Source organism: Rhopalosiphum padi, chromosome 1, assembly GCF_020882245.1.
Source record: "Rhopalosiphum padi isolate XX-2018 chromosome 1, ASM2088224v1, whole genome shotgun sequence".
NCBI lineage: Eukaryota > Metazoa > Arthropoda > Insecta > Hemiptera > Aphididae > Rhopalosiphum > Rhopalosiphum padi.
This window is the reverse complement of record NC_083597.1, coordinates 63,490,500-63,503,591: the sequence shown is the minus strand read 5'-3', so window position 1 is coordinate 63,503,591 and position 13,092 is coordinate 63,490,500. Positions and strand designations below refer to the sequence as shown.

General features: G+C 25.5%; 1 protein-coding gene across 3 annotated transcripts in view; it reads right to left on the bottom strand.

Moving 5' to 3' along the window:
- Nucleotides 1–11,489: 11,489 nt before the first annotated feature.
- LOC132920229 (alpha-1,6-mannosyl-glycoprotein 2-beta-N-acetylglucosaminyltransferase) overlaps nt 11,490–13,092 on the bottom strand; it is a 48,737-nt gene continuing 47,134 nt past the window's right edge. For all 3 annotated transcript variants that reach the window (XM_060982469.1, XM_060982460.1, XM_060982478.1), the window contains 2 exons: nt 12,571–12,785; nt 11,490–12,504 (listed from right to left, as the gene is read on the bottom strand). In XM_060982469.1, the coding sequence (XP_060838452.1) occupies nt 12,294–12,504; nt 12,571–12,785 (426 nt within the window). In that variant the 3' untranslated portion in view covers nt 11,490–12,293. The remainder of the gene's footprint in view (nt 12,505–12,570; nt 12,786–13,092) is intronic.

The following is a 13,092-nucleotide window of genomic DNA, read 5'->3' as shown; positions in this document are numbered from 1 at the left end:
ACCAACTATTTAATGTATATGTAATTCCATACGGTCAGATTTTTATAATATTATTAGGTAATTTTAAAAATCAATATTTACGTGGAATTTTTTAGGTTGATGCTTTAGTTTGTAACAAATAACTAAATAATAAGTATCATTTAAAAATTTAAATGGTACCTAACAATTTTGTATGTTCATAGAATAGTATTTAATAATTAATATGTAGGTAATTGTACTTATTTCTCTATCTTAGGAAGTAGGTATCATTTTTAAATATTTTTAAAAGAAAATAACATTTAATTTTTTTATTTCTGTTGATTCTGTGATTTCATCTAACTTTATAATATGATTATATGATGAACACTGCAAACCAAGTTATTAAACACGTGATAATATTATAATAAGATAACGTTTACCGTTTGCATAAAGTTATTAAGCATCATAAATTAAATTAAATTAAAGATTTTAAACTTTAATGATGTTCTCTCAACTGACTGTTATTATACGGTTCTACACTTAAATATTCCCTTTATCCGACCGATTAACACAACACGTGCGAAAAAAGTACTCAAGTAATTAAATGACACATCCATGTGACTCGTGACTTATCCAAATTCTCCCAATAGCAACAATTTAATATTAAAATCATATATTATTCTAAATTTTTATTGAACAGCACAGTGTGTAGACTAGATAATTAAAGACACTTATTATTGTAATTAATTATAAACATAACAAAATTATTTTTAACGAGTAAACCTACTGTAATAGTATAGAGTAAATATGAAGAAATTACCGGCACGTGTTATGTAAATTATAAAGTGTAGACGGTCATCAAAATTATTTTAATATAATAACAATAATAGTATAAGTTGTTGCGTTTAACAGAAATATATACAAATAAGTTTAAAAGAAAAATACAATGTAAATGATTGTCCTCGAAAGCTGTTCGAACTGTTCAAACCGGTAATTTTAATCACGTATATAGACACTTTTTATCTTAGTCTTAACATATCTTTTTATAAAAATTATAAAAATTGTTTAGTAATAATATAGGTAGGTAATATAATAATATAGCTAGGTGGTACTGGCCAAATTTATAACGAATTTATAATCTTTTTCCAAATTCGATATTATATTATTTATTTTAGATTAATTTGAGGAGTACCATAAAACTGTAGTTGAAACTGCCGTTTTCAAGCTTAATGAAATAAAAATTAATTTGTACTATTTGATATTTGCCTGATATTTTTTTTGTTCAATATACCATACATTTTCTTAATGCTATTATTAGTAGAAAATTCATTATAATTCTAAATAATCTAGAATATATTTTAAAAATGAATGAAGAAATTGTGCATTAATGCAGAAAACCATTTCCATTATAATAGGCGTATAAAATACTATTTAGTACCTACTTATTTTAAACTTAATTTTTAAAACAGGTGAATCAATTTGAAGATTGTATTTTAAGTAGTATTGATCTATTGGCAATACTAATAAGATACTGTGATTTACAACTTACAAGTAGGTATTTATACAACTTTTCTATTCACATTTTGTATCATGTATTTTAACTGGTTCTGGAAAACAAAGAATTCTAACTATTGATATGGAAAAAGGAACATGGCAAATATCGTTTTATAAAATATATTTCCAAAGGATTTGCATTAAGCCAATTTTTTATAATAGTTCTTGTTGCATTATACACTGAATTAATTTTGATTATAGACTAAGATTGTAGTGTCGTTGGCAGGATAAAATAACGAGCATTTAGAACCTAAACTAATAGTATAAGACATTCGAGTATATAAACATAATGAATAGTAATGGCTTTAAAACGGTTTCTTGCGGAACACCGTACTGTTTTATTGTATTTTTATTACTTAATACTTTATTAATACGAATCATTTAAATACAATTTTCTGAGAAACGTTCAATTAAATTATTTGCAGCCCCTAGAATATCATATCTTTTTAGCTTCATCGATAATACGTATTTTGTAGTAAACGGAATCAAAGATTTATTTTGTGTCAAGAAAAATTCCAAGAATACAATTTCCTTCCCTTCGTCTAATTGAATTTGTATACAATATATTAACGAGAGTTTATATAGCTATCGACATACTTTTATTAGTTCTAAACCTGAATTAATTTTCATAACAAACGAGAGAATTTTCTATCACATAAACCTGTTTTTATAATTTTTATGACGTGTTTGTTAATGAAATTGGACAGTTATATTGTAGACAAAACATGATAATCGTCAATATTATTTTAATATAGATGTAGAAATATAGTTATATAATATATATATATATCTATTATAAATATAAATATAATAGGTCAGGCTAGTCTTCAAGGTGACACTAAGTTTTTATTACCTTTTATAAATACCGTCGCACACAAAGGCAAGGGCAAACACGTTGTTGCAATGAACTCGTCAAGAGCGCACATTATTATTATAGGCACGACGATCCCACACGAGTGAACCACTGTGACACACTAACACGGACGAAGTGTTTGATTTTTAAACCAATAAAAACATTTTTACTTAAAACCGTATTAGATTAATTGTATTGTAATCGTTTGACGTTCTTACCTTTTAAACGAACTGGGCTGGAATATACATACACCGGAGTCGAGGAAGTTTGCTTCGGCTGAATTGCGCTGCGGTATAATATGAAATCTCGAATCATTCTATTCTGGAAGGGACGGGCATTAAATAAACAAACTTATATAAACCATCGTACCTCATTAAAGCCAATAGTGGTAATCCAAAGATTTTGGAGAGAGTCATTAGCTCAGAGCGTACGAGGGTTAAACAATCGTATAGGTTTTGCGCGTGTAACTCAATATACTGGTGACACGACAATATCAATATAATATATATATATACATAAGAGGAGCTTGATACGCTTATTATTTAAAGGGAATGAAGCCTTGTGCATTAGTTTTTCACAAACTCGATTGTTTACTCAAATAAAATGTATATTAGATTTAAACGATTTTAATTTATTGGGGAGGGCTGATAATTTTATACCTACTTGGAAGAGCTTAGTCCTTCGACCTCCTCCCCTATATAGCCATAAATGTCTAACCCACTTTAGCCGTGCAAGTTTAGTATCGTAAGTGCAGGTCCTACACGATAATATATTATAATTTTACATAAAAAACAACTGTATAAACAGGTTAAAAACGCAACTATACATGGGGTTGAAAATACGAAAAAGGGTTAATTGCACCCCACCCCTTAAACGAGTTTTTACGCAATTTTAATATTCTACAATTGTTTATATAGTTGCAATATTTTTATCTGCCAGACATGTTTACCGACAATTATAGAATTTCACATGTATAGCCATATAAGTAGTCTAAAACCCTTATAAATATAATATAATATATACTTTCTCCTCGTATAACCCCTGGATACTTTATTGACTATACTCTATTATAAGTGTATATAAGTAGTTACTTTTCCATTTATAAATTATTTAGATGTCTGATATATTGTGACTTGTGAGAGCATAATAATAATATAATTTGTTACATGTGCACGTAACAAATACGTAATAATAATATTTTTTTTAATTATTTCATTTTATTTTGTATAAATCATCAGTAAATCTTTTTTCTAACACTATTAAAATCATCGATTTTTCGTTTATCAGCGTACACACGATTATACTTACTTACATGAACATCACATAATAATATAATATAATGAAAACCATGCGTGGACAAAATATGGACAATACAAATTTTGTGGTCATCTCCCCGTTATATTATCATTTCACCACAAATTTATTTCCAGTTTGCCACAGTCTCATTTCAATGATATTTATCAATTGTTTCTCAAATTACTTTGATATTATTTTATGTGGTTATATTTTATTATTATTATTATTATTCAGTTATCAATTATTAATTTTATACAACGTAAATATAATTTATTATCGTGATGTACTTACCTATATGGCTATATTATATTATCTATGTAATTTTTTACAATAATAAATAATAATTAATATTACAGTTATTATTTTTCATGGTTAAGATAATGTTTGATATGAAACACAAATGTAATTAATGTTTCAATAATAATACTCATATAACACTATTAATTATAATATGTACTTGCAAATTTAAATTATTCTAGTTTATTATAAATTATACCTAATCTATAAATACTTTAATTGACTTGTGATTTTGTAATAGGTTCCTAATTAATAATTATGTACGTGATTTTTATATTGCATTTTGTTGAATAAAAACTATTTTATAAAATATTTATAAAAATAATATTTATTATGGGCTCTTTCCCGTAATTATTATAAAATTAAATTCAATAATCAAATAATAGAATATCCTAATTAAAAAAAAATATTTATATCGCTGTCCGTCGCACCAGTACCGGTAACCATCACAATGAACGAGTATCTCATACTGCAGATACATTAGACATGTCTTATGGCTACCGACTAATATTTATTTATCAATATTGGTTTTATCTACCTACATGATTTATTAGGTAATCTACAGGTGAGTCATGACGTCATGGACCATGGTAACGCTCTCCGTGACGCACAGATTTATGGAATGACTACAGCCATAAGACATAATACATACACGTCAAAAAAAAAAAAAATTGGTGAAATGGTACGGCAAAATGGGAACTGACAACCAATTTTGCAACTACTTAACAGCACCGACCCCTCTCACCAACTCAATATTCTAAGGAGATAAAAAAAAAATCATGTCTGATTTATAATAGCCGAAGACAAATTCCAGCGCACGTTTTCAACAAAACACCTTTGGGGACCTACGCCGAATTATGCGCACCCGGATTTAACGTATTTGCAAAATGTACCTATATATCGCAGGCGTGTAACTGTCATTTCGAATTTATACCACGTTCTGGGGCACACATCGTTTCAAAACCAATCACCGTCCCCGAGGACAAGTAATAGGTACCGTCTATACCTATCCATATATATATATATATATATATATTCGTTCAGGATAATTATAATAATATTATGTAACGTTACCTATATTTTATTGCATGATATTATGCCTACGTATACAACGTTATGTCATGTAATATTACCGTATAATATTATAATTCCATCGACAGATATAAGCATAATAACTATTTACCACAACTTGTAAGTATTAATAATTTAATATTGTTGTTTTTTTCTGAATATTTATATTCTTTTGTAAAACTTACAATTTGAATTAAATTCTAACTTTGAAAATATCAAGTCTCCATCCTCTTACCTTAGTTATAAATACTTATTATAGGTAAGTTCAGAAAAGGTAATCGCACTTTGTGATTTTAAATTATACTATAATATTATGTATATTACATTCTGAGCTGAATAAATTATTATTATATTCATTTTATATTAGTATTTATACTATAAATACATTTTTTGATTCTTTTGACTTTATTATTTTTGCGTATTAGGTATATTATCTTTGAAATTATATTTTCTTTTAGTCACATTATTCCATGCTGTTTTCTATGTAAAACTGTAAAATAAAATATGTTCAATTTTATTATTTACTAGCTATCCCCGTGCATTTCGTTGTCCATACAAAATGCGTCCATGTTAAATTTAGTTGCCTAATGCTAAAATACGAGTGTGGATACAAAATATTTTTGATTTTCTAATGTGATGTATCGATGATATTTCCGTAATATCAATTTTACATAGAGTTGTCCCTGCAGCCAGCGTTGCTATTATTTTTTACCAGCAGCATTTTTTTGTTTTGTTGTACGACCCAAATTTGGTTTCCTTTTCATTCTATACCTACCAAAAACCAACAACTCATAACCGTTTCGATAGCGTAAACTAACTAAAAACAACTAAAAAGTTTTGTACTGTTCTACTACATCAATTATTATTTATTAATCACTAAAATACTAATTTCTAGCAATAACTAATAATTGGTAACACAGATGAAAAAAAAATATCTTTATCAACTTGTTCGCCAATTATTTAAAAAAATTAATAGGTAACTTAATTTTGCATTAATATGTACGTAAAGAATCAGAAATAGGTTTAAACCTCTTTCGCGATATGCTTACTCTTTCATTAAAACGAATTAACGAATTAAGATAATCGGATGCGTAGTTTTAGAGAACATGCATGACTATATGATAACAATTTCTATATTCATGTTTATATAATATAGATTGTAATTTTACATTTGTACAAAATAAATGTTACTTATTCCTCGTTCAATAATTATTCAATTGATTTATCATTAAAATAATAAAATTAGTGATAAAAATAATTTAATATTTATATATAGTTACATGTTATTTTGTCAAAGATAGGTATTATAATTTATATAGTCCATTAGTAGGTACTATAATACATGCATTGGCGGATGTAAGGGTAGGTAATGCGAGACAGTAATTATAGTTCTTCTGCAGAAGATAACATTTAATATTTATTGAAAAATGTCACCATTTATTATAAAGGAGTATATATAGAAATAGGAGCTTGGTAATTTTACCGATATTTGTATCTATATTCTATAATCACTTTTTTTTTGTACTTTTCTTACCATTCATAAAATTGAGTGGGCTTTTATTTCAATTGTTTTCACATGCACAATAACACTAGGTACTTTAATATTATTTGGTTCACAAGTATAAAAGTGGATGTATTGTATTACTTTATAAACAATAGATACATATTATTATAAAGGTAAACTAAAATAATACTAGAATAGGTATATTACGTGTTAACATTTTTAAACCGTTCCATTTTCACCACAATATTTACGATATCAATAGTTTAATATTACGAGAATATTGACAAAACCAGGATTAGATTTTTATTAAAATTGTATAAACAATTACTTGATTTTACGATAAAATTTCCATCTCTAAGTATCTATAGCTAGGTAGATCAAAGTCAGTATTTATAGCCTATAGGTGACGTCACACATGTATACACGGGGGAGGGTTCAATCCCCCCACGAAATTTTATCTTGTATACGTGTTTAGGTAACGTGGATTCAAATTCCCGCTGGTATTATTCAAAAGGAGAAAAATGGTACTTTTGATCTTCTAAACCCCAGAACACAGGATGTAAGGTGGCAATAGAAAAAGTGATAATTTATGAGTGTACCTACCTATATTTCAATGCAATTTTATATTATTAACACCTGTTATTTCTGCGCCTCCAAAGCCCTTGTATGATTGCCAAGTTTCGCTTATGATATAGCTAAATCGAGTGCACAGGAAAATTATAATTTTACGGTTGAAATAGATACAATAGAAAAAAAAATATAACACCGTGCTTGATTTTATAGTAAATTTATACCCACGTCACTAATAGCAATATGAAACTATGCTTATAAAATAAGTTTTAATTACAATCGAAAAAGTTTTGAAGGTAGATAGATATACTAGACACACAACATAATACTCAAGTACCTACTTAGTAAGTAGATAGGTACCCCCCCCTCCCCACAATATTTACAACAATCTTAGCGAGATATCTATTACAAATCACAATATCTGTGGAACACCGATAAGTAATTAGTGCCATGGTCTTATATAGATTCCTTTATATTATTGTTAAAATAAAGAAACACGTCGTCCTAAAACCAGTAAAAATGGATTTCAAGATACAATAATTGTATGTCTATACCTATATCAACTCGTTCCTTATTATAAATTTATGTTCGAAAGAATTTCGCAAATGTTACTTATGTCTTATGTGTAGATATTTTAAATAAGATATAGGTTCCTAACACGTCTACTATAGTCTATAATGTAAAGTGTAGAGATAATAATAATACTTATTTTACTTAAAGATTTTAATGATAATGATTAAAATAATAATTCTGTTGCAGTATCTAAGTTCTAAGTAATAGGTTATACAAGTAAATGCACTAAATGCTCTAAAAAATATTATAATAATGCATGCATTTATGGCTTATGCTCTGAAAATTTACTTAGTACTTAGTAGGTATAAATTAATTATAATAGTATGAAAAAATGTTTGAATGTGGTCTTAAATAATATCTTATTTTATAGGTAATTAAAAAACCAAACGACTGAAAAATTAAAATTAACAGTTTAGTTTTCTTTCTTAATCATTCTTTTTTAAAAAACAAACATTTTATTTTAAATGAATATAGTTTATTAAATTTAATTTTAACTCATACCCAAAACCCAAATGAACAATTGCATGGACTGACTACAACTTTTCGAATTTAAGTAAATGAGTGATTGTTGATCATCAATTAATCTTTGTATCACGAAAAAGAAAATATATTGTTTAATATGTGAAAAGTACACTTATGATACAAATACATAAAACAAAATATGTATGCATTTATATGGAAAATAGAACTAAATTACAAAATAAAAAAATTGCCTTTAACTCCTAATGTTATAAAACAAATATCAAATTTCTGGTATACTTAGCTATGTTTTGAATGATTATTGTAAAACATGCCAACTTAGTTAAACAATGTTTACATTCTAGTAAACAGAAAGCCTGAAAGGACGATTTTTAAGAACAAAAAATATAACATCAAAAGACACTACACTTGCACGTGTTGAATCCATCTTGAGACTTGATACCTATGAACATTTTCAGTTTGTAATATTTTACATGCTCATATTTTACTTAAAAATTAAAATATCGAAAAAAAACTCAATATTTAATCACTGATGTTATTCTAACCTTTAACTTTGATAATAGGTCAATTCACTCAAATATTAAAGTTAATAACACATGATAGGTTCTATTGAACACAAATTTGCTGCTACCATGTAATGTGTATATAAGACGGAGATAACACATACAAGTGTGGCATTCTTAAATAATAAATAATTATTATAAGCCTAGGTAATATTATTATGTATAGCAATTAACATTAATAAAATATATAGAAGCCAATAAATTAAGTTATGTTAGATGGGTTTAGCTGATGTACGGGCAGAACATAAAATAATATTATACAGAGTGTATAATCGTTGTAAAGATTTCGTAATCTAGAGAAACTAAATTAGCATCAACCTAATTAGGTAGGTATTGAATTATTTAACTCGTCTTGATAAAAATACTATTTGAAGAATAAAATATTAGTTCTACATTACGCATTACTATATAAATACACCATTATTTTTTTCAAATAATTATAAATTACCTACCGTAAAAAATAATCATTTATATGCATATTTAAAATTCAAATTATAAATATTTGTTAGTTTTCATAAAAAGAAGCAATTAAAACGTATAAAAAGTATTTTAAATATTGATAAAGCTTATGAAATCAATCATCACAAAAAAAAATGTAGGTATTATAGCAGTTTATTCAGTTTATTTTACAGTACATGTAAAAAACGCGAAAATATTCATCATATTTATTTTATTTGTACAAAGCTTATTCTTATATTATCACACTTAAATATATTGAATATCATATTGCAAAAAGACACCATTCAAAATAACTTATCAATTAATCAATTGGGCTTTCTTACCTATAGCTAAAAAGTAATATCATTGATGAAATACAAATCAATATAATATTTTATTATAATGTAAACATATAAAAAAAATATATTTATTTCAATCTACCAACATGTACTGTTTTAATATTTTAATTTTTTTTTCACAAAATCAAATTCACTAAAATCAATATAGGTAATAACATCGTTTATATAATATTGATTATTATATAAGATTATATTATTTTACTGATTGGTAATCATCAATATGGTAGTAAATTGAAGGGAGGAGGGGGTTATTCTTTGATTATCGCAAATGCTTATAGTTTATTATGAAAAATACATTTTATGAATAAATAATAATTTGATGTAGGTCAACAAATATATCACCTATGGATTATTAATTAATATAGGTACAGTTAAGTATATACCAAATGATTTAGAGCCGAAATATTGAGGCACAAAGAATATATTTTCTAAATGGCATATTAAATTTAGTAATAACAATAGTACAAATTAAATATTCTACTTCCTGTATTTTGGAAACTGATGAATGAGAACAAAAATAAATAAGAAAAGTCTTGAAACGCGAGATAGTTATTTTAAAGCAAATATTACAATACTGATTTCTGTTTAAGCTATATGAATAAATTTATTTTGTAATATTAGTTGCTGTGAACATACATTTTATTGAGCATAATTGGCTACTTGAATATAATATGCAATATATATGTATATATATTGATACATGAAATATTAATGATTATTAAATGTTTCTTAATTTATACTAATATTGCATTCAATTGTAACAATGAGTATAATATTGATTTATTTTTGATTCTATGATAACCACCTTTCAAAAATATTGATTCAATTAAAAATATTAACTTTTATTTTGACAACATACTAAAAAACATAATTTGGGTTCCAATTCATAATTTAGCATAATATGGTAGTTATGTAAATTGTAAATATTAAATATAATATAATTACATTATTACTAAATATATCAATACAACTTAAGAGTATTATAGTTGAAATAATATAAATATATGATTAGTAAGAAAAGTAAATAATAAATATGTTTCAATACAATCATAAGTACTATCATTGTTTCAGTTTTAAATATTATTCAGGAAGAAGCTAGTTTAAAATGTAAACCAATATTTTTGGATAATAATAATAAGTTGGTTTTAAAATGTAATATAAATAATTTTGACATCAAATTTATAATTAATCATGACTAAATTGAGTATAAAAATATATAATATTATCACCAGTCATGTTCAACTAAGGTATAAACATTATAATGAATATGGTTGTAAATTATAACACAAAAGGATATTAAACGATTCAATTATCTTATTTTTTCATCCATTATAGTCTAATAAATATTTTAAAAATATGTAGGTAGTTCAGTAACCTAACTTTTATTCTGAATCATTTATTTTGTCAATGTATATTATGTTCCAACATTCTATGCATAAATAAAAACAATAAATTTCTGTTAAAAAATGTATTAAATTGTTTTTAAAATACCAAGATAAAATGGCATTGCTATTATTGAGTTAATGTGAATACTGTGTAATATAAATAATAAATATAACTTTTAATTAATATTTATTCTGTATTCCGAGAATTAAGTACCTATATTATGTAGGTATATCATACATTCATCGCTCGTAGTCCTTAACTAGAACATTTATTATCTGTGTAATTTCATATTAAATAAATAAGAATGCAATTAATAAAGCAGACAAAAGGTTTGAGACTATGAATAAAATTGCTTCAGAAATTATCATTTTATAGTTATGATTATAGATCCACTTATACTAAATAACATAAATATTAAGCAATACATATTTTTGTGTGACATTTGTTTTAACATACAGACAATTTTTTGTTACTTAATATTTTTTTTTTTTTGATTTAGGGATTTGAGTATATTTTTTCCAACTACATCTAAATTTAAAAGTGATAAATATTTATATATATATTTAAAAAAAAAAAATATACATGTATATTGGGAATTAATAAATTTATTTTCATGTAATTCTTTTATATTACAATTGCATTTGAAACTTAACCTAATGACTATTGATAGTTGGGAAATTAACACAACTAAAAGTTAGATATTGACTTCAAATGACTAGAAAGTTAATCTTAGAGTTGCACATTTTAATTTTAATTTTAATTCTATTATGTTCTAATAATACGTTTAATGGAGAGTGGAATGCTGAAGTTAAATAATAAAATACAAAATACATATTTTATAAAGCACAATAAGATTTACTCCATTGACGAACTATGACAACCATATAAAAATTGGTATGTTAAATTGAATAAAACTTAAATTTTTTTTTTTTTTGTGTCAATATAAAACTTATTAGTTATCCAGACAGTATATTTCAAAAATCACTGGGGTATATAAATTTACGCAAATAAAACCAACAGTGACGTTTAAAAATATTATAAATACATTAATATATAAATAATGTATTAGTTATCGAGCCTTAACATAACGTATAGTAGTTGCCGTACTACATAAAAATAAAAACTCTTGAGCGCAATTATGGCAACGCAATACATAAAAATCAAATTTCACCCAATAAAAAAATAATAATAACTGAACAAAAATAAATAGGTGATAATAATAATAAAATAAAAACAATACAATAAATAAGACTTGGTTCAAACATAGACATAATAATACATATTACAATATTGAATATTATGTCTACACGTTTAGGAGGTCTAAACTCCATAATATAGGAACTTGATCTATTTCATTAATATAATAAATATTAAATACTAAGTGCCAAATGTCACCATTGGCGGTTTACCATTCGCAAACATAGTTCATGGTCACGGACATCACCCCATCCACCATTTCCTTTACGCAATACTTTTTTTTTGATTGGAGCATAGGTTACTTCCAATTTTTCTGGAAATAAATATTTGTACACCGAACTAAGCAGTTTTTGAACTTTAGCTATGAGTGCCATATCGAAACAACTTTTTTTATGATGAACACCACTACACAAGAAAAATGGTTTAAATTGTTATTTTATACATGTGTGTTTTAATTTTATGATCGCTTACCATTCACCAATATGAAATACTCTAGGAGCTTTGAGTACAAACACTTTAAATTCGTGGCTAAGACAATTATTGGATACACTTTGTAGACTCCAATCCCAATTATAATCATCATACTTGCAGAATGTGTCGGCACAATCAACAAACTGTTTCCAAACAGTTCGATTATACGCCATACCCATATTATGTTTGCTGCTAATCCATTGAGAAATCTCGACCTATAATATTTTAAATATCATACAAATAAAATTAGTTTAAATTTAATTTAAATAAGTAAATAATTTAAAGAAACATTTTTTTATTATTAAAAAATCTAACACAAAATGTAACAATACATCTACATGCTTGATGTTTAAAAAAACTTTATTATTATCAAAACATACATATTACAAAAAATATTAGCTAAGGTATGTTCTGCAATTACAATGCAATACATTAACTAAAGTAGTTCAAGAATCAGCTACTGTTAAATAAATCAATATGACATTTTTATTGCAACCTCTGAAAAGTCAACTATAAAGTAAT